This window comes from Rousettus aegyptiacus, unplaced genomic scaffold (genome assembly GCF_014176215.1).
Source record: "Rousettus aegyptiacus isolate mRouAeg1 unplaced genomic scaffold, mRouAeg1.p scaffold_m13_p_2, whole genome shotgun sequence".
In the NCBI taxonomy this organism is placed as follows: Eukaryota; Metazoa; Chordata; class Mammalia; order Chiroptera; family Pteropodidae; genus Rousettus; species Rousettus aegyptiacus.
In genome coordinates this window covers 168,318,042-168,342,081 of record NW_023416295.1, presented here as the reverse complement: position 1 = coordinate 168,342,081, position 24,040 = coordinate 168,318,042, and the positions used below count along the sequence as shown (strand labels likewise).

General features: G+C 49.4%; 2 protein-coding genes and 1 long non-coding RNA gene across 4 annotated transcripts; 1 reads left to right on the top strand and 2 right to left on the bottom strand.

The window, feature by feature from the left end:
- Positions 1–86: 86 nt before the first annotated feature.
- Positions 87–3,470, bottom strand: LOC107519207 (apolipoprotein L5). Its single transcript, XM_036235880.1, is given in 4 exon segments — positions 87–834; positions 836–974; positions 977–1,141; positions 2,330–3,470. Coding segments are annotated over 4 exon segments (1,083 nt in total). The 5' UTR covers positions 2,361–3,470.
- A 6,241-nt stretch (positions 3,471–9,711) lies between these two features.
- LOC107519281 lies at positions 9,712–23,388 on the top strand. The gene is made up of 3 exons (XR_001599078.2): positions 9,712–10,556; positions 16,615–16,811; positions 21,095–23,388. It is a non-coding gene; the product is annotated as an uncharacterized LOC107519281 (long non-coding RNA).
- On the bottom strand, positions 10,697–22,345 carry LOC107519280 (apolipoprotein L6-like). 2 transcript variants are annotated; one of them, XM_036237429.1, is made up of 5 exons: positions 22,214–22,333; positions 18,003–18,050; positions 17,166–17,274; positions 14,264–15,089; positions 10,697–13,121 (listed from the first exon to the last, which is right to left on the bottom strand). In XM_036237429.1, exons 3-5 carry the CDS (start codon positions 17,225–17,227, stop codon positions 13,101–13,103), a joined length of 909 nt encoding a protein of 302 aa, XP_036093322.1. In that variant the 5' UTR covers positions 17,228–17,274; positions 18,003–18,050; positions 22,214–22,333; the 3' UTR covers positions 10,697–13,100. The 2 variants fall into 2 exon arrangements, with proteins under 2 accessions (XP_036093322.1, XP_016017268.1); XM_016161782.2 differs by lacking the exon at positions 18,003–18,050 and having other exon boundaries at positions 22,214–22,345.
- Positions 23,389–24,040: the final 652 nt, after the last annotated feature.

Genomic DNA, 24,040 nt, shown 5'->3' with positions numbered 1-24,040 from the left:
CTTTATCATGAAATGCCACACTCCTGTCGTTCAACACGTTTCGATGGCACACCCCCTACGTGCTGGATGCTGGGACACGTCCCGGCTCACCCGGAGGGCGTGTTCCCCAGGACAACGGGACTGAGCACCCACACAAACGCGCGATTCCGAAACCGTGCGGTCAGCGCTCGGAGGGAAAAGCCCAGGATGCCGGACGTTCGGCATCCCCCTCCACCCCCCTTCGTCCCTAGGAGAGCTTCATGGGGACCACGAGCACGTCGGCCCTGCCCCCCTTCCTCCCTCCCGGTCCAGCGAGGGCCTCCACTGCGGCCCTGCCTCAGGATGGTCAGCTCGCAGCACCGGCTGGGCTCCTGCCCCAGCTCCTTGGCGACTGTCCCCGGTTCCTCAGCTGTCTCCGCCCTTGCCCCCTCCTCCAGGGGCTTCCGGTTCTGCAGAACATTATTTGCATCTTGCATAACTAAGAAGCCAGCCCCAGCAGCTCCCACCCCCCACCCCCACCCCAGGCCATGTCGCCCACGCCAGAGCTGGGCCTGAACAGCTCTCCAGGAGGGCACGTGGCCTGTGACCACGAAATCCCTGACCCTGGCCGTGAAGCCAGAGCTGACTCGGGCCGTCTGGCAGCCACGACGCTGCCCGATGCGCCTGATGACTTCAGCACCCCTCTGAACACAAACCCCAGCACTTCTAACTTCAGACAAGTTAATCCTCCAGCAGCTTCCTGTCCCTGGCAGTGTTGCAATGGCCGCCGGTCTGCTGGCCCTGTCTCTGGCTGCGGACCTGCCTCTGTTTTCTAAGACATTTGTCACAACGTTGGTGACGGTAGCTGCTGCCCCGGCCTTGCCCCACTCCTGAGAGTATCGGACACCCTCTGCCTGTCGTACGTGCCAGGGCCAAACCCCGGATGGTCACGACTGAAGACGCAGAGCCCGAGGAGCTGGCGACCAGACTGGTGCTGGCGAGCGTCCTGTGGGTCTGTCCGCCTGGTCTGTGCCGGTGTTAAGTTCTTAGATAGTCTTGTCCAGCGTATTGCTCTGCAAGGCAGGACGTAAGAGAAACATCCCTTCCTCCTCTGACAGGTCCCCGTCTGGCGCGGACCCTGCCCCGCACCGTATCGTCTCTGCACAGCACACTGGCCTCATCCCTGTGGACAGTGCACAGCACGCGGTCATCCTTCCAACTCTGGGACAGGCTCGCCGGAGAGGCTAAAAGCTTACAGGTCGCCCGAGTTCTTGAACCCAAGCAGGGAGCAGGGCCCTGGGAATCTAGGTAAAATTGGGGAGCAGCGTGACAGAGGGTCGGTCTCGAGGGCCGGACCCCTAGTGGCTGTGCGTCTATAGCAGAGCGTTGTACTGATCTGATTGGTTTAGACTCCCCGACGCGGAGGGCTCACCCCCACACAGGCTGGTCACCCCGTGTCCAAGGATTGCATGCAGATGCATGCAGCTCCCTCCTCTTTCTGCGTCCTCTCTTCTCACACGAGAAGTGACAAGCCGGCCTGAGCTCGTCCATCCATCTTGCCCCCTCATCTGTCCTCGGCTGGACACTCTCAGTTCGTCAGCTGGAGGCCAGGGTACCCCTGAGATCTGAGTTTGGGTTTACTTTATTTATTTATTTGTTTGTTGTTTGTTTGTTTGTGTATTTAAAACGCCTACAGCACCTGGTCTTCCAAGTACTACCCAGGGCCAACCTTGCTTAGCTTCCAAGATCAGGCGGGATCGGGCTTGTTCAGGGTGGCATGGCTGTAGACTTGAGTTTGGGTTTAAAGGGAGGGAGAGGCTCTCTTGGATTAAACCACGTCATTAAATCCGTTCTGCCGGGGCCTCTGCTCTGGAGATCCAGGCCCGGGCCAGGGTAGGAGGTACCGTCCTGCTCCCCACTGCCATTGTCTCTTGTCTCCAACAAGGGCAACTGAGAAGGGAGGTGTGGCTGGACCAAGGCCAAGTGCAGGCACTTCCGGGGGTCCTGACAGCACAGTGGGTGACCTCCAAACTGACCATGAAAGCCTGCCACTTGAGAGCTGCAGGGGCCAGAGGGAGTAGCACAGATGTTGTATCCTGCACTGAATGTATGTTCTGATTCGGGGTTCAGAAAATATGGTCCCTGTAGCTAAGGGACCCAGGATGAGATGCCTCTAATTGTAGGGGTGTGAGCAGGGAGGGTCTCATGGGAAATGGGGCAGGAATGGGACTTCGGACCCTCGCCTGCACTTTGGGAAGTGGGATCACACACACTCAGGGCCCCGAGTCACGTCCATCTCCAGTGTCGGCCATCGTAGGTCAAGATGGTGTATTATAGTCAAAAGAATTTTCCGAGGAAAGAGGACGGTTACCTGAGTGACTTCCAGTTGGTGCTGCGGTCATGGGGCCTCTGAGGGCTCCTTGGCGCTTCTCTCTCTGCAGGCGGCAATGAGTCCCGGGCCAGAAGGGGTGCAGCTTCCCCTCATAGAGAAGAAAACAGACTCCGCAGTCATTCGGAGAGGCAGTGGCCGCATATGAAGCTGACGCCTGACACTCGGACCTGGGAACTCACGGGGGATGGAGAGCCTAGAGGAGACAATGGAACCCTGGGACGTGCCAACACTGCATGGGAAATCGAAGAATAAAAAAAAAAAATCCTTTAAGACTCTCGGCGGAAGTGTCCCAAGAGATGGGAGGCACAGAGGGAGGAAACCAAAAGTCAGTCTCCTCTGGTGCCAAGTCTCATCTCGGTCTGCACTGTAACGTGATGATGCTCAGGACGGTTCGCGTGGGCTTCTGGTGTGAAGTCGAATGGTTCAAGTTACCCATTTCTCTTCCTTTGGCAATTATCCAACAAAAAGCGATACAAGCACCACCTATTAGAAACTAGGGAAAAGAGATAAAAACAAAAACAAACAAACAAACAAAAGATTAAAAATCTGCTGGCGGCAATAGGAAGGAGCAAGTTTTGGGGAGGAAAAGAGGAAAGGATGCCGATAATTGCAGATATCAGAAAAAGTGAGCAATGACTGCAGATTTCGGGGGGGGGGGGAATGTCCCTCTTCAAGGGGAAGGGCATCCGCAAAGCGCAGAACTAAAATCCTTTTTTTAAAAGAGTAAAGATAAGGTGTGTTTGTGTCGATTGGCACTAAATCTGGATTGGTTCCAAGAAGCAGGGAAGAAGGGACTAAACGAGGAAACGCAGTGAGGCGAGTCACGTTTGTAAGGAAGCGGTTTGTCCTTGAGACAGAGAGGAGGAAGGAACCTGCATTGTGAACATGCAAACTGACCTATTCCTTTGCCTATGGAGAAAAGAAGGCTGAACACTCAAGTAGAAGGCCCTGGATCGGGAAGAACAGCTCTGCTATCCTACAACACAGCCCTGGCTTCTTCCTTATTTGAATCTCCCACAAATAGTTGGTCCATATTAAAAAAGCAAGAAACACAAGGTCTACACAAAAAAATATGAACTTAACCATTAAAAAAAAAAAAACTCAATTGAAAAAATGGGCAAAGGACTTGAATAAACATTTCTCCAAAGAAGATATACAAATGACCTACAGCATGTGAAAAGATGCTCAATATCACTGGAAATTGAAGCCCTTGTGCATTTCTAGTGGGTATATATAGAATTATCATATGATCCAGCCATTTCCTTTTGGGTATAGACCCAAAAGAATTGAAAGTAGGGTCTAGAACAAATACTTTTACAGCCAGTTTCATAGCGGCATTATTTATAATAGCTAAAAGATAGAAACAACCCAAATGTCCATTATGGGGGAATGGCTAAATAAAATGTGGGATATACATACAATGGTCTCCCATCCAAGCACTAACCAGGCCCGACGCTGCTTAGCTTCAAGATCAGACAAGATAGGGCACGTTTAGGGTGACACAGCCATGGCATGCAGTGAAATATTATTCAACCTTAAGGAAGAACAAAATTCCAATGGCGCTACAACATGGATGAAACTCGAAGACGTTATACTAACTGTTAAAGAAAAAGATTAAAGAAGACAATTTAGGTGATATAAACAACCTCTAGGACACTTCATGAAGTGACAGTCTCCAATTGAAGAACTGCAAAATCAGGAGAAAGGCAAGAAGCTTTTATACGGTGAAAAATAGAGAACGAGGAAGAGACAAATGGAAAGTATCTGATGGCCTGGGGCCACACAGTCCGCCTTGTGGGGGTGAGAAGGCCCCGAGATGGCTTGGCCTTTGGGAATTGGCTGACCAGATACACTGTATTTCTGGTCAAGCGGAGCATTTACAGAGACACGAAAGCTGATTACGTTCTGGTTTGCTGATGCAGCACCCCAGGCCGGAATGGCTCCATCTCGGCCCTAGAAAGTTGTTTCAACATAACTAAGCGAAATGAGCCAGTCGCGAAAGACAAATACTCAATGATTCCATTGAAAGGAGACACCTAGACTAGTCAGACTCGTAGAGACAGGGAGTAGCGAGTGTGGTACCAGGAGCTGAGGGGGCTGGGGAGTTAGTGTTCAACAGGGACGGCGTTTCGGTTCGGGAAGACGAAGACGTTCTGAAGACGGATGAGGGCGAAGGCAGCAGAACAGCATTCACGCGCGTAATGCTGCTGAGCTGTGCACTCGGAAGTGGCTGAAATGGTCAATTTTATGTTACATGTATTTTATTTAGCACAATAATAAGTACGTATCATCAGAGAAAAAGTAAGACAGTAACAACAACAAGTAAAACAAATAGCAGGTAAATACTACTCACCTGAAAAGCGTTGCCAGAACATTCACGAAAATTGCCAACACGTATTGGGCAATGACTCTCTTAAATTCAGCAAAGCGATTTCCTTTACGATGCGAGATTGTAAAACAGACATGGCAAGACAATGGGGGAAAAATATCGAGGGAAATTGGTGGAGCTTAGGAAAGAAGAGGAGAGAAAATAAAGGCATCACGAAAATAAATGCTTATTGGAATTCGTGCGGGGGAACGGAGAAACTATTAACAACAACAGCAACGACAACAGACAGAGGTGAAGAAAGTGAGGAAAACGAAGTGAAAAAAAATGCTGAAACAGGTCAGCAAAAATATATGGAATAAAGGCTCCAAAATATACTCACTGGAATCCCCAAGAAAGAAAACCGAAAAGAATGAACAGAATGAATACGGGACTGACACCTGCAAACGCTGTAAGGACAGCGGACTTAGGAGAATCCGTCAGAGCGCGTGACCGTTTAGTCATTTTTATGCCCCATCTGTTAGTGGCGAGATGCATAGAAGAGACGTTTTTATTCATAATGTCATAGATTTACTTTTTAGAATTTATCTCGAAACTGATGACGGTTGTGTCTTTTTGGCTTTTTATTAAAACCGACATGCTTTTTCTGTGTTAATTCTAAGAAATACGGACACTTCAGATTAGGATAAGGAAGAGGACACGACCCCTTTTGATTTCCCTCACCCCCGTGACGCATCCCCGTGCTGATTAACATTCTGACTGGCATATTATTTAACAAAGGACTTCGCACCCCTTTTCTGCCTTAGCGTTCCAAGCAACCTTGTAAGACGAGTGCGTTTATGTCTCACATTTTACAAAAGGGAAGTGCAGTTCAGGCAGGGGAGGTGCGTACTGGGCTCTCTCCCCGGGCATGCAGCATGTGGATGCAAGGGATCGACTCTTTACTATTTTTACTTCTACCCTGGTTCCCCACAACTTACAGGTCTGTGTCTCTAAGTTTTGAATTTCAGGCAGATGAGATGAGGTGGCTTCGAGCTGGGTTTCCAAGTGTGCAGGCCACGGCCGACCACTGTTTGTCATGCTGGCTGGGCAGAGGACAAAGAACTCAATAAATAAGTAGCCATTTGTCAGCGGGTTGGGGGAGGCGCATAACTGTTTTGCCCCATGATAGTTACCAGCTCAAAGGAGAAAGTGTATTCCTTTTGGGACAGAAGCGTGTCCAGGGCCAGCCCCACCCCTTCTGAATTTTCCGACCAAGCTAAGTGATGTTTACAGAGCAGGAATGAGGTCCAGTGTTTCCTCACACATGGCGCTTCTCAGACTTCATGAGCACACGGGTCTCTGGGGATCTTGTCAGATTGCTGATCTGGTTTCAGTGGGTCTTGGAAAAGGTCTGAAATTCTACATTTCTAACCACGTTCCTACGAAGTGCTGATGCTGCCAGTTGTAGACCAAACTTTGAGCAGCTACTCAGCCAGAAGCCATTATCCGGGTCCCTATGGCTCTCAAGTTCCAGTCAAGGCTTCTTACTGCGGCTCCGCGGCCTGCTCGACTTGACCCCTGACTGTTTTTGCCTTGGCCTCTGTTTTCATTACTGGATAATCCCCTGATCAACAACAAACACAAGTGCTTGTGATGCATTCACTCTGTTGTGCACCCATCGCCACCACGTGAGTGACGGGTACGGCTTCAGTTTTGCAAGATAAAGTTCTGCAGACGGATGGTGGTGATGGTCGCTGTAACGCAGGAGCTCCAGGCCAGGTCCCTGCACCTGGGATAGTCCAGAAAAACCGCCGGGGAGGATCCGCGGGTGCGACATGCCGTTTATTACTCACGGCCAGGAAAGCATCGGCAGCGGTTGGTCGTGTCGGAACTGCAGGAGAAGGCACCGGCCCAGGCCAGGCAACGTGTTACCCCCTCGCTGGGGGAGCCGCTGCCTTCTTAGGCAGATTGGAGCCCCATGTGCTGCTTGGTTCCAGAAGCAGATAGCAGCAGATAGCGTCCTTCCGTGAGAACGGAGACCAGCCACATTTTAGAGCAGAGCAAGCAGATAGTGTCCCTGGGGACAGCAGAGAACGCCCTTGGGAGCAGGCGCTGCCGAGAACTCTGGGCACGGCCCTCCTTCCGGCAGCGGGCTGGACGGCCGTCGGCCTTCTGAGGACATGGAGGCGCCATGTTCCAAGTTACCTCCACGGTTGCATCACCACATGCATGGACTTTAAAGTCACTGAAATGTATATTTAGACGTGGTTTAAATGGTAAATTTTGTATCGTGTACGTTTCACTCCAGTTCTTATAAAAAGCAAATGGGAACTGCATGTACCTACTTTAAAAAAATAAAAACAAAATATTGTTAGTGCCGCGCATGGGCAGGCCGTGTTCATCCAGCTCCCCCGAATTCTGTTCTTTTCTTTCTTGAATTTTTATTTGTTTGTTTGTTTGTCTGTTTGTTTTTCTGGTCTCTTCTTAAGATGATGTTTTGCTCCGCCTCTGGACCAAGAGAGGCCACAACCCTAAATGCCTCGGCCTAGTTCCCGTGTTCCAAGGCGTGCTTCACTGTGCCGGATGGGTTCGTTGCATGAGCTCCTCCCTGCTTTAGGGTGGTAGGACACCCAGACGAAGGGTGGTGGCTTCCACAAACAATATTTGCAGAAGGACTGGACACAGAGAAGTTTGCCGAGCTGCTGCAGGCCAAAGCTATAGGCTGGAACCTGCTATAGGCTGGCAAAACTCACAAGGTGAGGAGGCCGTTGCTGACCTCAGCGGGAGCCCAAGGGGCAGAAGCCACCATCAGGGAAAGTTTCCGATGGGAACATCTCATGGAGTTCCCATGGCACTCACCGAGAAGTTGCCTCTGGGGTGATGCTGAACTCACTGGAGATGATCTCCACCGGCGTTCTACCCTGCGGCTGAGCCCTGTAGGAATGAGGCCACACGCACACACCGAGCATCCTCTGCCTCCTGCACTGCTCCCTCTGCTGGCGGAGCCTGACGTGGCGCCAGCTGGCAAAAGGGGAAGGTCAGGAGGGTCCAGCTCTGAGTTCACGCACAGTGCACTCGAGGGTGGATTTGGAGCAGAGGTGCAGTAACTTGATAACTGGCAAAGGGGCCAAATCTTAATGGCTACGAATCTGGGCAAAAGTACTCAGGAGTTCCTTGTAGTGTTCTTGAGCTCTTCTGTCTGTTTGGAATTGTTCCTAAGTTTAAAAACTTAAGCGAAAGAACCCTTTTAGCTGAAACTGGACAAAAGACTTTGGGGAAGGTGATTTTTTTTTTGACTTCCGAAATTGCATTGTACTCTACAAGAGAATTTGCTTTTGGACTGTGATGCTTTCGGACTTTAAGAGAGTTTGATTTCTTTGCGTTTTTAGCTCCCAAGGGCATCGCAATTGGATTTCAGACTACTTCCTTTAAACTTTAATTTGCAAGGAGATCGAATTTTAATATTTCTCCCTGGGAAATTTGCAATGGAGGGTTTCTTCTTGTTGGCCTTTTACGATTGGACTGTCTTTATACTGAATCTTGATCTCATTGCAAAATCTCTGAAGAGCTATATTGGACTTGGCTTGATGGCATTTGGGGTGGGAAATGGGAGAAGAGAGACCTCGGGATTAATTACTGTTCTGATCTAACCCATTCCAAAACCTCTTGGCAGAAAACTTTATACTGCCCAACGGCGGACCCAAGACGAGTCATACGGAAGTGACTGGTGCCGAGCGAGCAGCGGGGTAATGCTGAGCGCGGGGCTGTCCCGCCAGAAGGCTGATTGCCACCGCTGACCATGGACGTGCGGTTAAGTTCAAGGCATTATTAAAAGACAGTATTGGGAGAATCACTTATTCCCTACTCTGGTTTCCATGTGGAGGAATTCCACCTCAGAAACACCCCCTGGCCTCCCTACAATCTCTTGCTTACCAACTCCAAGGAAGCATGAGCAAGTTACATGTTGGGCAATTTGTCCAAAGGGCACTGGCATGGATCTGGGGCCTGCTGGTCTACTGAGAGTGTTTGGGATGCTGTGCACCTTGACTTTACAGGGCTGGCCCGATGTCCAATACTGCATGTGGCAGGGGGCCAAGACCGTCTACTCAGGAGTAAAGTTATCAGCAGGTCAACGTGATCGACCAACACAAAACCACCTCTCCCGACAACTTTAATCAAGCCGATACTTTCATGTGCACACACCTGCCTCCTGGTCTACTTCTTCATCGGTTCTGAACTTCAGTGGGAGAAAAGAAGTGCTATTTATTATCCCCCGAAAACCAATTCATCATTCAAATTATCTTCATCTTTTAAATTTTATTGTTTACATTAGGGCTGTCCAATAGAACCCTAATGCGAGCCACATATGTAATTATAAATGTTCTATAGTCCAAAATGTTATCATTTCGCCAATTAAAATTATTAAAATTATTAATTAGATATTAAATATATTTTTTCCTACGAGGTATTTGAAATCTAGTGTGTATTTTACACCTATAGCACATCTTAAATTGGACTCGCCACATTTCAAATGCTCAATAGCCACAAGGCTTGTGGCTACCATACTGAACAGTACTGGTCTGTGTGACCTTGCCTATCCGCAAAAGGAAGGCTAGTTTTCCGTTGTGGTTTTGTGTAGCTGAATTATAACTACGAATTAAGAATATTTCTCCTTTCCTTCCCCTCACTCCCACCATATACTTCATTTTCTCAAGAGACTAAGAAAGGGTTCAAACTACTTTTTAAGATACTTTTCCCCAGGTGGCCATCTCTTTGTAGCACTGTGCGTTGACTGAAACGCGATGCCCTTTTGGTTTTCTTTTGGTTGAAAGTTCAATTTTAGATCCAAGAGGGTATGATTTATAGGTGATAAGAGCTTGCATTTGGTCCTAAGTTTAAGGGGGCCACCTGGTGAGGCTGGACCAGGACGAGCCAGAATGACAGACACATCACGGTGCCTGGAGACCACCCACAGCTAGTCAGATGCCGTCGGATCTGAGTAAGTGAGGTTTCTCAGCCTTAACTGGGGTCCGTCCCCACTTCCCCAGCTATCCTGGGGTTCAGCTTGCTGATTGAGATCCCTCATTTACTTCTAGTGAGGGAGGGCAGATCACGAGCCGCACTGTCAATCACCTGTTTGCTGCTGTTGGCAGAACAAATTCACTGGCCACTGTGGAAGGCTTGACATTTGGAGAAGCCTTGAACTCGTGTCGGCTGTGGTATCGGGGAGCATCAAAGAACTGATAGCTGCCTTTTCACTGGGGCATGTGAATATGTACATCTTCCTCGCCTTAGTAAAATATAGATGACCTCTCAGAACTGATGGGTTTCTCAGAACTTATGGTCTGACTCGCCATGGTGGAGGGGCCCCATGAAGAACCCCTCTCAACCCAAAAAGGAGAGAAGAATAGTGGGGCGGGGGAAGCGGGGTGCTCCAAACAGCATGGAGAACTAATGAGCTTTGCTTGCTGAAGAGTGGGAAGATTTAACTAGCTGGGAGATAAAACGAGGTGAAGGCATTTGTTCACCAGATCTCCAGATGGTGTAGGAGGCGATGCTTCACAGCAGACCAGAGCACGGCTTGGAGTCGAGGGCGTGGCTGAGAGTGGGGTGACTCCGTTCCAGAGATTCTCCCCTCACGGAGGAGAGTCTGGGAACGAGAGTAGTCGGTGAGGAGGAAAGAATAAACTCTTCCCGCCTCCTCTGACATCAGCTCAAATGCTTTATTAAGGATTTGGACTTCTGCCAAGGGCGTGTTCTCCCAGACTTCCGTTCCTGTGAATGGGCCACTACGAATCTGCGCCCCGATGGGGCCGTGGCTCGCTGTCAGGTTACACTGGTGTCGTGGCTGAAGAAACCCGAGACTCATACGTGGGACCAGGCAAACGAGTGTCGGAGGTGGGTTTCAAACCTCTGTTCTCTGATTCATTCTTTTTTTTTTTTCTTTCCTTCCAGACATTCCCCCCGCCACACACACACACACACACACACACACACACACACACACACAAACACGAACAAAAGTTCAAGCATAATGATTATTTTGTGGCAGGCATTATTATTGGTAATGTTTATTCAGAACTTTAAGGATGCTCTTACACTAGGGGAACAAGATTACATGTTTACCTACAGCTCTGCTCATGGAAAAACCTAAAGCAAGGAAACGAGAGCGACAAACGCAAAAAAACACAACGGCCTGGGCACGGGACGGCAGCTCTTCAAAGGCCCTAGATCGTAACGTCTATAAAGCGAAGGCTGTCAGAGCTGCAGTCCCAAATGTTGACAGCGGCACGCTTTCCTCTCCGCGCTTTAAATCTGTCCCGCGTCTCCTGCGACATGTCTGGCCATCGCACCGATGGGGGAAAAGACGCCCCCTTTCCCTTCCTCGGGTCGTTCTTCATTTTAGGTATCCCAGGTCAGGGACGCTGTTGTGAGGAGAGAATCCTTAACGAGCTTTTTGGCCCACAGATATTTATTTTACCACCGTGTATAATGAGAAATTAGAAATGATCTGAATGTTTCCGAAAGGGGAGGGCCATCCGGGGTACTCTTTGTGGCTGTCCATTATCTGTTTTCTCCATTCACAAACCATATAGTCTCCTAGCAACCAGTGCAGGCAAAGGTACGTGACCCAGTCCTGAGGATCAGAACGGGTCCCCTGACCTTTTCCCCGCCCCTTTCCAGCTGGGAGGGGGCACACCTGGGGCTCCTGGGGCCTTACCTGCAGGTGGTGGAAACCTGTCTGAGAAACAAAAAGACAGACAGGCCTGGTGACATCATTTTTACCTTCCCGCTCTAGACACACCTGAAGCCCACCTGTACCCCTAAGCTTTTTAAGTACATGAGATAATAAATTCCTTTTTCTGCATAAGCCACTTTGAGTTGGTGATGATTAATAAGGAGTGATGATTAATATATGTCTACTTAAAAGAGTGTTCATACAGTCAGGAGGATATATGGCCACTTAAAAAACAGCGTCTACGAAAACAAAGTGTAACTGGTAGGAAACAGGGCTAAGTAAAAACAGCAAAAGAGATAGTTATAGATCCACGAGGCAAACGAGGGCATTGAAAATGAGAAAGGAAATTCGATGGGCTGCAGAAAAAAAAAAAAAAAATCTGTTTTATGATGCGGCTCTGAGGCAGGGTCCCCCGGCAGGCAGGCAGCCTAAAGACAGCTCCATAAAGCCAGGACTTTACCACCCAGGGCAGGAAAAAGCCCAGGAAGAAAATTCCACACCAAAATAGCAACAGTTGTCACCCTTAGTTAGCACGTTATTTCTTCCTCCCTATTTTTTCCTTTCCTGAATGAAAAAAAAAAAAGAAAGAAACTACATTTAACGTCAATGAACTACTTTCAAAATAGTAGCTAAAACAAAGCAGAACGACAAAACTGCGTGTGTTTAAGATAGGGCAGCCAGAAGCCTGGAGAGTTCCTACAGGTTCCAGGAACAGGGTTGTGCGGACAACAGGGCCTCTCACCTTTCTAACGGAATCTGGCCGAGCAGGTTTCTGTGACATTCTTTTGTGGGCAAACAAAGGAGGATCTTACCCAGTGATTACTGCCCCGGTGGGGGAGGAAGGGAGCAGAGGAGCAGCTGAAGATGCTGGAGAAGAGAGAACAACATCCCCTGGGCACAGTGACACCCCCCGGGCCGCCATTCCAGGGGAGCCGCCCGCACGTCCTAGGCCTCAAATCTCCGGAATGTTGAAACAGGGCACAGTGGTCTTTAGACCGGGCCTAAGCAAACTCGCACCCCCAAAAACTGCTTGCAGAGATAACAGTGATGCAAGAGAGGGCGAATCCCCCCAAGGAGAGATTCAAGTTCAAGTTCAACAGAGAGAGAGAGAGAGAGAGAGATCTTTTCTGAGCTCAGGAAAGAATTCAAGCGCTCGCCAGAGTTAGAGTCAAAAGGAAAGTTTGTGAGAGAAGGGATAGCGCTCCATAGACAGAGCGTGGTCTCCTCTCAGAGACAGAGTGAGAGAGCCTGAGAGGAACAGAGAGTCAGAGAGAGAAGACTGGGAGAAAAAAAGACAGACAGAGAGAAAAGACAAAGACCCTGAGCGTTCAGGGTATTCGGTTTATATGTCTTTCTTAGTTTCTATAATCACAGTTCACTTCATTTCCCTATTTTCCTTTGATGGAATGGGTATACAGCGTGACAGCTAAGGGTGTGTGGGGCGAAAGCCTGGGTGTGTGGGGCGAAAGCCTGCTGGCCATGCTCAGCGTTTGTTCCAGGGGTTCTCCGTGGCTCGGGGTCATGGGGCACGCTTATTTCGTTTATTTCGTGTAGGGTACCACTCGAAGGCTCTTTTTCCCATCCAGGCGTGGGTCAGGTCAATGGTTCGTTAATAATCCCAGCAGGGGTCTTCCTTTGTTTCCTGGTTTCCTGTGGTCTGGCGAGGGCACATGGGAGGCTCTGAACACCGCTCGATTTAACATTTAATCCTTGTGGCTTCCTCTCTGTGTTAACAAGAAAGCTGTTATTACGACTGCTGGACCGACGACAGCGCTGAAAATTGACAACGTTGTTTAGATGCAACATCACTCTGTTATGTTATCTGCACCGATGGAAAGGCCTTCCTGAGACCCATGTAATTGTCCCCTTCTCTTTCTCATAAATACCCCTTGCCTCTGTCCCCTAACCGGGACGTTGTTTTGACTTCTGCCTGACTTAATGATTCCAGAAGAGCTAGTCTTATTGATCTCAGATAAACACTCGCTTCCCTCTCACTTTGAAAGGGCTTTTTATTTTCAGGTTAACACCCTTCTTTCTGTCTTATCGTCAGCACTTAATACAGAGCCCGGCATGAAACAACATGAGGGCTCGGGCAGGGTGTGGCGGGCACATCCGGGCTCCCCAAAGTTGTCATCTTGACGCTACCTCCACCCAGCTAGGAGAACGTGGCAGGTCTCATGAGCCCCCTGTCTCAGTCAGCATGAGGCCACCACCACAGAACACTGCCACAGACTGCAGGACTGAACACAACAGGAACGTATATTCTTGTCTACAAGTCCCGGGTCAAGGTGCTGGCCAGTTCAGTCCCTGGTCAGGACCCTTCCTGGCATGCAGGCGTCCACCTTCTCACTGTGTTCACACACAGCCTCTCCTCTGCACTGTGCAGGTAGAAAAAGATCATTCTTGGGTGTCCTCTTCCTCTTATAAGGACACGGGATTTACGGCCCAGCCCCTATGACCTCATCCCCAATTACATCCCAAAAGTCCCATCTCCTAATGGTCACACTGGGCTTAGAGCTTCAACATATGAATGTTAGGGGGACACGTTTCAATCCCTATGGCTCAGTGCCCTCTTCTGTTTAACCGGGAAGATCTTCTTCCCAGTACGGGGGCCTCAAAGAACATCAAGGGAGAAATAGAAGGTATGACCGGGTCTGACCAGGGCAGGCGCCATGGTCTCCGAGTATCTGACACCGTTTGGACCTTCAGGGCCACCGTACACCCCATGTCCTCAGAAACATCTGTGCAAACTGCACACACGCACCGGCTTCTTTAACACTCTTCCCATAAACCTCGGTGCCCTGAAGCCCCAGTTAAACCTTCTCCCTCCTTCCAGCCCCACCCAAGGGTGAAATTACAGCCTCACCTTCTGCTGCAGGCTCTCATAGAGCTGGGTGAGTTCCGCCAGGGTCCTTTCCAGCTCCGAAGCCCAGGCCCTCAGATCTTCTGCAAGCTCGGTCTTTGCTCCCTCCTTCAGTTCCCCCAAGTCCTTCCGGAGAGCGTCCACGTCCAAGATGAGACCCAAGCCAGACAGCGCACCACTCAGCAAGCGAGAACTTCTGCTCATCACCAGCGTGGTCCCCTCGAAGGCCTTGCGCACCTGCCTGCTCTCTTTGGCTGAGACTCGGCCGGCGTTCAGGAGACGTGTGGCAGCCTTGGCCAGCCGTGGGTTTTCTCTGGCTTTCTGAAGGGCCCTAAAGGTCTTCTTGATATCTCCGACGTTTCTTCCATAGCCAAAAAGAGACTTCATCGCGACATCAGCTGTTTGCTTTGTATCTTCCTTGACCAGTTGGTCACAAATGGGCTTTTGGCTGCAGACCTGAGCTTGGAAGTTTTTATTGTGAAAGTGTTCCGTCACGCTGGTTATGATACTGGTGACCCCAGCCGCTGTCCCTAAACTACAACCAGCCGCAGAAAGAATGAGGCTTCCTCCTGCTGTTACTGGAGCGAGGACCAAACCCAGGATGTTCATCACTCCTGAGGCGACAGCGACGGAGTCGGTCACCACTTTGGTCTTGGTGTACCTACTGTGGGTTTTGTCAATGTGGTCCGCAAGGGCGCGGAGATTTATTATGTCCCTTTCTAGTTCCTTTCTATACTTGGGAAACTCTTCCAAAACTATTTTTTCTTCAGCTGACAGATCTCCGCCTTGTGGCTCCACATCTTCACACAGAGCAATGTCACCCTTGTCCCTGTGGATGAGTGAAATAAAGATTTTGCTTCTGTCTCCCAGAAGAGAAAGCCAAACTCTGAGGCACGCGTGGTCCCCAGAGGTTTGTGCCGCTCCTGACTCTGAATCTCTCCGCACCTCCCTAACTCCTCCAAGAAAAGTCCCAGAGAGCTGTTGGGAACTGCTGGTTCCATGAAGAGAAGAAACACGGAGGAGCATTTAGGGGGACAAAAGGAAGAACGACAGCCTTGGCCAAAGAGGTGGAGAAGGTAGATTAATCCTGAGGGACATTTTCAGCCTTCTTCAGAGAGACTATGAAACTCTCCCTGAGAAGAGGCGATGGGGAAATGCTAAGATCTGATTCAAGAGAAAAGACTGGGACTAACGGAGGGAGAGGTCTGGGAAAAGTAGGAGAAAGAAGAAACCACAGCCGCCGAGGAGAATGACAGCGTAGCGGACTTGGCAGGCCTGGGAAAGCCAAGTCCGAAGCAGCTGTGGGAAGGGCTGAGTACAGACCCAAGGTACACAGCAGACCCTGCCCAGGACGACTGGAGGCAAGAGGTCCTCTGTGAGTGAAGAGGCAGGGGGTGCTAAAATAGGGACTAGGGAGCCATCTAGGAAGCAGTTAGATCCTCGGGCTGGAGTTCTGTACACCGGAGGTGAGCCGGAGGGAGGAGATTCCTTGTGCTAATGTGCATCCTCCATTTGGATGACCTTGAGTCTGGCTCCTTCCATGTGTCTTTGCTTCTACCAGGAGTTATGCTGAGAGGGCCAAAATAATAATCACTAATGTTCTGAATGTTTTCCTTGGCGCTTGGCCGGCTTTGCTTGACCCCGCTCAAGCAGATAGGATCGGTCCTTCCTGGAGGAAGTTAAGAATAAAGGGGTCCACGTCCCTCCTTCCCCAATATCTCATAGTATAAAATATTAAGGGATCTTTGCCAGCCCAGTCGGCCAAGCGTGTCCTTCACGGGAGAACAGTATCGGGGGAAGAGCAAAGCCTACTCCTTCAGGCGCTGTCCTCATGCCAAATGCCACTGGTCCCTTTCCTCCAGGGTGAAATCAGGAGGCTTGGTGATGACATAGACTCTCTGGCTCGGAGGAGAGGATCAGAGCTGGAAGGGACCCTGGAGAGGACCTGAGCTGCCTCCTTTGCCTTTCAGTGGGAGGAACGGAAGCCCAGAGAGGAAAGGGGACTTGCTCGAAGGGACACACGTGGTAGAGAAGGGGCTTGGGATGGGGCGCCGAGCTCCGAGACCGCCAGTATCTCCGGGTATTCCTCTCTCATCAGTCAGTTGCCAGGGGCTTACGGTGGGGAGCGGGAGGGATGAAGGTGAGAAGAATGACCCTGCTGAGGAATCCCAAACTTTACAGACGCCACCACCCAGCCCCCCCTTATCCCTGGGTTTGCTCAGGTTTGTAGTGACAAAGAGAAAGAATAGATATGTTGCCGCAAATGTTGACAACACCACTTTGCATTAACTCTCGGGTTTTATTTTGGATACCGTCGATTGCTAATGGAAGCTTGGCTTCTTACGTTTTTTTAGCTAAACCAAAGGCCTCGAATATGGACGCTTTGACCTCAGCACATCCTGTATTGGGCAGCCCTGCCTACTGCCATGGCATCAGATTGCAATCTGGTTCTATGAGGCACGACACACTTGGTTTTACCAAACTCAGCGAACATCCGTTGATTGTCCACATTGCACTGGGGGCTGGCGATTCGGCGACTGCTGACTAACAGGTAACTGGGATTAACTTCATCCACGCAGTAGCACCACGTGACGTGTGAGCCAAACACACTGAGCTCCTGCTTCACGGGCCTCAGAGAGGTGAGGTCCCCAAGGGCTGCAATTTATGCCCTGGGACTCCCATTGCCCAATGTCATATCCCTGACTAGATTTTGACTTGCTCTCCAAAATATTTAGTTTACCCTGTGGAATGTCTCCCCCCCTTCCCACCCCCCCGGGAGACTATATCTTGATACGTGTGGTGGAGGCCAGTAGGAAGATAGGTCCCATGTGATGGTCATAGGACGCATTTGTCATATGTCAGCAGAAGGAGCCGGTTCCTTCAGGGACAGAACTGTCTGGGTTACCTTTGCGAATCAACATCAGCCTGGTTGTCCAGCGGCTTCTGTGGCTCCAGGAACATCCTCATCCTGTCCGTGGGAGAATTACAGGTGTGCTCAGGAGTCAAGTGGTTTTCTGGTTGGAAACATGAAAAACAAGGTTCCCGCAGGTGCTGTGAAACCTTATGAAATTCACGAGTGAAGGAGTTTTTGATTACGTGCAATCAAGTTAATAATGAAACGCTTGCGTGCTAAGTAGTTGCAAACTCTTGGTTTTACATTTTATATTGAGGTATAGCTGATAAATAATAAGGATGCAAATCGAAGCCCTCAGCTCAATAAATATCGACACAAATATACACCCGAGTAATCATCCCCCGGATCATGATCTAGAACAGAAGTTTTCCTGGAAACGCTCCCAGTCAATACTCACCCCGCCCCAGAGGTAACCACTATTCTGAGTTCTGTAACCACTGCTTAGTTTGCCTTTTCTTGAACTTCTTGTAAATAGAGTCATTTGCTTGGCTTCTTTCACTCAATATGATGTCTGCGAAATTCACTCACATTGTTGCGAGTGCCAGTTGTTTTTAAAATGGCTGCTATGCAGCATTCTATTATATATGACTACGACAATTTGTTTATCTATTCTATCAGTTGATATATTTGGGTTGTTTCCAGCCATTGCCTAGTATGAACAAATTGATTATAATGATTAAAAGATCATCTTTGCAGGGCAAGGCAACAATTTATAGGGCCCCTTTGTACAAATTATATTCCCAGGGACAAAATAATATTATAGGAACTGCAAAAGGCCCTGTCTGACCATGCAAGTGGTACCCAAAATCCATCCCAGAATCTACTCACCAAGTGGTGAAACCTGGGGGCCAGGGACGGGGGAAGTGCTGTGTTTATCTGGAGAAAGGAACACTTTGATTGATTGATTGATTGATTGATTGATTGCCATCCATTTATAAAGCTATTTGTCCATAGTTATATCCACTAGTGAGTGGGATTTTCCAAATAAGCACTAAGGCACCATATGGGAGAGCAGTGGCCCTGATCTGTAAAGATGATGGAAAGGGAGTTGCATCTATAAAAGTGTAACACGTGGGGTCCTGATGATGGCGAGGTCCTTATCTTAATTGTGGTGGTGACCGTGCTGATCTGTGCGTGTGAAAAATGGCTTAGAACTAAATGCATATGCGCGCGCACACACACGCACACACACGCACACACACACACACACACACTCCAGATGAGTGCAGGTAAAGCCGCTGAAATCCAAGCAAGGTCAATGGTTTGGGTCCCTGTTGTTTGCTGGCCGCGCTGTTTAATACCACAGGCGGGTAAAATGTTACTGGTGGAGACACTGGGTCAAGAGGATCCTTGGGATCTCTCCACGTATTTCTCACAAGTGGGTGTGAATCTACACGTATCTCAAAATGAAAACTTTAAAGAAACAATGGCACACAACTATTCGAATGGCCGAAGTCCGGAACACCGACTAAACCAATGGCCGGTGAAGGTGCGGAGCAAAGGAGCTGTCCTTCGTTGCTGGTGGGATGGAAGATGGCGCCCCCGCGTAGAAAGTCCGTTTCTCGGTTTCTTATAAAACTAAACATACTCTGGCCAGCAACCATGCTCCTTCGCATTTACCCAAAGGAGTTGAAAACTTCCGTCCACACAAAACCCTGCACGGGCTGTTTATAGCAGCTGTATTCATAATTGTCAATACTCGGAAGCCACCAAAATGTCCTTCAGGAGGTGAATGGGCAGATAAACATGGTCCATCCAGACAATGGAATATTTATTCAGTGCAGAAAGGAAATGAACTATAAAGCCATGAAAGGATACGGAGGAACGTTAAATATATATCACCCAGTGAAAGAAGCCAGTCTGTACTGTTCCAGCTCCATGACATTCTGGAAGAAGCAAAACTTTGCAGACGGGAAAAAGATCAGGGGTCGGCAGAGGTTGAGGGGAAGAAGGGATAAAAAAGTGGAGCAGAGGGGATGTTTAGAGCATTGAGACTATTCTATTGGCGGATACGTGTCAATAAACATGCGTCCAAACCCATAACGTGTACTACACCAAGAGCGAACCCTAATACAAACCATAGACTTTGGGTGATAATGATAATGATGTTGATAATAAGGGAGGCTGTGTGTGTGCGGGGGTAGGGGGATGTGAGAAATCTCTGTACAGCTCTGCACCTTCCCAGCAATTTTGCTGTGAACCTAAAAACACTCTAAAAAAATAAAGTCTATTAAAACAAAAAAAAACAAAAAACAGAAAGCAGCCATTGCATGCAGATACCAAAAAAGGTAGCACTGTAGTATTATTCATAGTGTTTTCTGTTGTTGTTGTTGTTGTTTTAAGTCTAAAAGCTACCCAAATTTTGTTTAAAGTAGACCGGCTAAATAAATTATGGTTTCTCTAGCAATGAAAGTATGCAGCCATTAAGCCAAATGAGGCAAATCTATAGGAACAGATGTGGAAGGCTCCCCAGCACACGCTGGTAAATGAAAAGGCAGGGTACAAAGGCTGCACAGAGGCTTCCATTAGTACACAAAAAAGACGCGCGTGTTTGTGGAGGGAAGAAACTAGTTAACGCTGATTGTTAAAGGGCGGGGATGAGAGGAAGCTTCCTGTCCACTGTCTACCCTTTTAAACTTTTTGTACCAATGATTTTTGCCATGTGCCTACCTGGCTGTTTCTCTCTAGTAATGGGTTGAACAATGTGCGCCACCCCCCACCCCACCAAGTTCATGTCCACTTAGAACCTCAGAACGTGACCTTTGCAGAGGTCTGTAGTTAAGGATCTTGAGATGAAATTTTCCTTGGTTTAGAGTGAGCCCCACATCCAATGACTGGTGCCTTACAAGAAGAGGAGAGGGCGCAGAGAGACACAGAATAGAAGGTGATGTGGTGGCAGAGAAGCAGAGATGGAAGCTAGGCTGTCACACGGCAAAGATTCCCCAGGGCTGCAAGAGGCAAAGAAAGGCCGATTCTCCCCCAGAGCCTCCAGGGGCCGCGTGGGGCGGCCATCTTGGCCCTGGGATGTCTGGCCTCCAGAACTGTGAGAGAATATGTTTCTGTGGCTTTCGTCCACCCAGTCTGTGGCACTTCGCTGGTGACAGCCCTAGGAAAGGGCACGTCCTCTTTCATCTCCTCCTCTGTATATTTGGTACTTGGTCCCAGAGCTTAGGGCAGAAACAGTATTTCCTAAATATCCCTTCTCTCATGAGCCTCTTCCTTCCCCTTCCCTCTCCCCATTCCACTTCTTAAACACTGAAAAACATAACGCATTCCGAAGGGGCAGCAATTATAACTCCTTTTTTCTAATTATTTTGTTAAATACAGATTTACGATAGAAAATTTAGAAATAAAGAGGAAAATTCACCTGTCCTCTCACCACACAGAAATCAACAGTCAAAGTTTTATTTTACAAGCTGAAAAACGTAGACTCAGGCTGTTCACAGAGTTTCGTGTGAATTTTTGTCACTTAACATAGCGGTTCCTCATATTATGAAATAGTTTCAAACAGATATTTAAAGCTATGTAATAGTTTGTTGCATGGACGTGTTGTTACATATTTTATAACTGCCCCGTTGCTGAATCATCAGATTGCTTTCGCTTTCGGTTTTGGTTCTTTTGTTCTGTAAATACTTTTGGTTTTATAAAGAACTTTCGATCATTATGTAAGTGTCAGTCCACATGTTTGGTTATTTCTATGGGATAGTCTTTGAGATCGAATTAATGCATCAAAGAAAAAGAATGTTTTTCCTCTCTGGTATAGAAAGCTAGGTTTGAGAGATTTGGCTCCAAGGTGCCCGTGGTCTGTAAAATGACTTTTCACGTTCACTTGTGCCAGACGTACATCGAACTATTTTACACACCTGCAATCCTCTCAATGACTCCCTGAAATAGATGCTAATATTATCCTTTTTTTACAGATGAGGAAACTGAGGCACAAGGAGGTCGATATCATGCAACTGGTTCAACAGAGAGCCCAACGGGATTCCAGCTAGGACAGCAATATGAACCCGGAACGGGGGCTCTGGCGAAGGGTGAGTTTCCCCCCCAGGGCGTACTGATAATGTCTGTAGACATTGGTGGTGGGGGGTGGTGGAGAAGGCGCTACTACCAGGCTTCCAGTGGGTGGAGGCCAGCAATGCTGCTAAGTGACACACAGGACAGTCCCCCACGACGCGTGACCCGGTCCCAAACGTCAGTCAGCGGTGCTGAGGCTGGGACGCCCTGGTCTAGAGCCCCCTTCTCTACCAGCACCCCTGCGATGCTCCCCCCCCCACTTTTCGTATTAGTCCTCGGTCCCATCAGATGAACGGCAAAGGTCCCGGCCCAAAGCTCTTGGATCCTCTCGTTCCCGTCCCCTTCCCTACAGACCTCTGTGGACATGAGTGAGAGGCCGGTTATGCTGGGATTGAGGGGAGAGGATTAGCAACGTGAATGCATTTGAGAGCTCGTGTTTCAGACAGTCCCCGCCTGCCTGCTCCGGGGAGCACCGAGCCCCGCCGAATTCTGCAACCGGCCCTTCCCCTGCAGACCAGCTCCCTCAAACGCACAGTCTAAGTGAGAAAGGAAGGGGGCTCACTCTGAAAAGACAGCTTGGAGACGCTCCCCAAATAAACCCGCAATCCAGGGAACACCAGCGGTTGGCTTTGCAGCTTCGAGACAACTGAGCACTCCTGCAGAGGACGTCCAGGGAAACGCCTGCGGCCAAGGAAGCCCCTACATTCTCGGGGCCAGTGCCTCTTCATTTAGGGCCTTGGCGTCCCCAGCCAGCGGAGGGGAAGATGTAATTTGGTTGGTCGTATCACAATCTTAATCATATTTCTACTTAAACTTCAAATCACCAATGAAGGGAAAGATTCCTGTCCCAATTTATCAGTAAAGAATTTGAGCTTCAGACCTTCCCAAGTTTTCAAAGTTAGTAACTAGCAGGGCGAGAGTTTGAACCCCGGTCGCCCCGACGAGCTCTTTTTCTGCATCCAACCCCTTAAGCACATGTCACGGGCCCCAGAGCAGCCCCCCTTCTCTGTCTGTTGTCCCACCTGCTCTCCAAGAAGCTCTGTAGCCTCAGGTGCTGAGGGAGACGAGGACTCCACGGGTCTTCTGTGCTCAGCAATCTGAGGAACTCCCAGTCAGGCAGGGGACTGCGAGCATCTGGGCTGCAGGAAGGCAAAGGGGACAGTGAAAGAGTCTCCAGCTGCTTTTGTTAGGCGAGCGGGGGCGGATGCAGCCTGCCCTTTTCTGGGCGAGAGTGCAAAACTGGATTCCTGATCATTTTCCAGGCACGGAAAAGCCAGGGCTCATAGCAACGCTTCCAGGAAGACTGGGGATTTCCGAGAAATGGCTTTCCTTTCTACTTTCTCTTCTACTTTCTCTAATCGGTATGCAGCGAAGTGGGACCACTGAGTTGGGTGCATGCTGAGTCTCTTCTCTCCTGCTCCTGGCTGTGTAATGGGCGGGTGGGCAGGCGAGGACTCTGAAGGCCAGCAAAGCACTTGGAGCTCTGTCACTGAGAGCTGGTTCTCCCGCTGCCTTGGCCTCAACTCCCCACCTGTGAGACGGGTATTAAGACAGCTCCTGGGGCACAGAGCTATTGTGAGGAGCCACAAGCAAGCCGTGCAAGGCTCGGTGTGGAATGAGCCCCCAGAAGACTCATCGTGGACAGCTGTAATGATTGTTGTCGCATTGCTGTGAGGTGGACATTAAAGCTCTATGATACCCCTTATCTGAATTGTGAAATGCAAAGTGCTCTGAAAATGGAAAGGTTTGTTCCGTTATTCATTGGATCGTAAAACATAATCCGAACCAGGGCAAGTTTATAGTTTTTTATGGATCCCACTAAATTTGAATGTTCATTGTTTCACTGCAGAAATATTAACAGTGGGGTGTTATGTAATGTGTAATATCGGCACCTTTCCAAAAACTAAAAGAACCGGCAACTCCGAAACACCGAAACCCATCTGGCACCAGTAATTCGAGATACAGGATTGTGGTCCTGACTCTCCCATTTTGCAGATGAGGAAACGTAGGCCTCAAGAGGGTTTGTGGCCTCCCTGTGGCCACACGGCCAAGAAAGGCAGAACTAGTTCTAGACTCAGGGCCTGTGGAAATGAGTCTGTCTATGCCAGGACCTGGGCCCGTGTAATTTGTTCTCATTTACAAGCCAGAAGTCCTCACACCCTCTCCTGAGCCCTGCCTGAGGCCACGACGGGAGCTGTTGCTTTGTGGAAGATGGAGCCCGCCCAGCCAGTCTTGGCTTTGCAGGGGGTGCGACTCAGGTACCCTGGGCCCTGTCAGCAGGAATGAGAGGACGGCGGGGGCCGCTGAGCCTTTCCAGCCTGCACCCCAGCCTCCCGAACTCTGGGAGCAGAGGCTTCGCTGAGGCGGAGTCAGCCTCCCCGCTGTTTCCTCTGGCAGCAGATCCAGATGTGGTGGCTTCTCCTCTGTCCCGGGACCCTCAGGAATCAGACTGGCCATTGGATTATGGGTGGTGTTTACACCACAGCAGCCCCTGTGAAATGACAGCCCTCAGAGGGGTTCTGTGAGCCAAATAACCTGTCACGTGAGGGAAACGCTGCTCACGTGGGAGACAGAGAACAAACCTGCGCCCTGTGCACGCAGGGGAGCAGAAGGATGGATCGCTTCATCCCCTGAAACTCACCGCCGCTCCCTCAGGGCCCTCGCCTGGCAGGAAAGAAACAAACCCGCCTTCAGGCACCTGCCTCCGTCTCTTATGATTTAAAACACACTCTTTCAGGTAAAGTCAGTCGTTTTGGGGATAAAGGTTTAGGCAAATGCCTAAATCTTCTATCAGGGCCTCTTCTCTTCCCTTAAAGGTTTGCTGTGCTCCAAGATGGCCTCTGACAGCG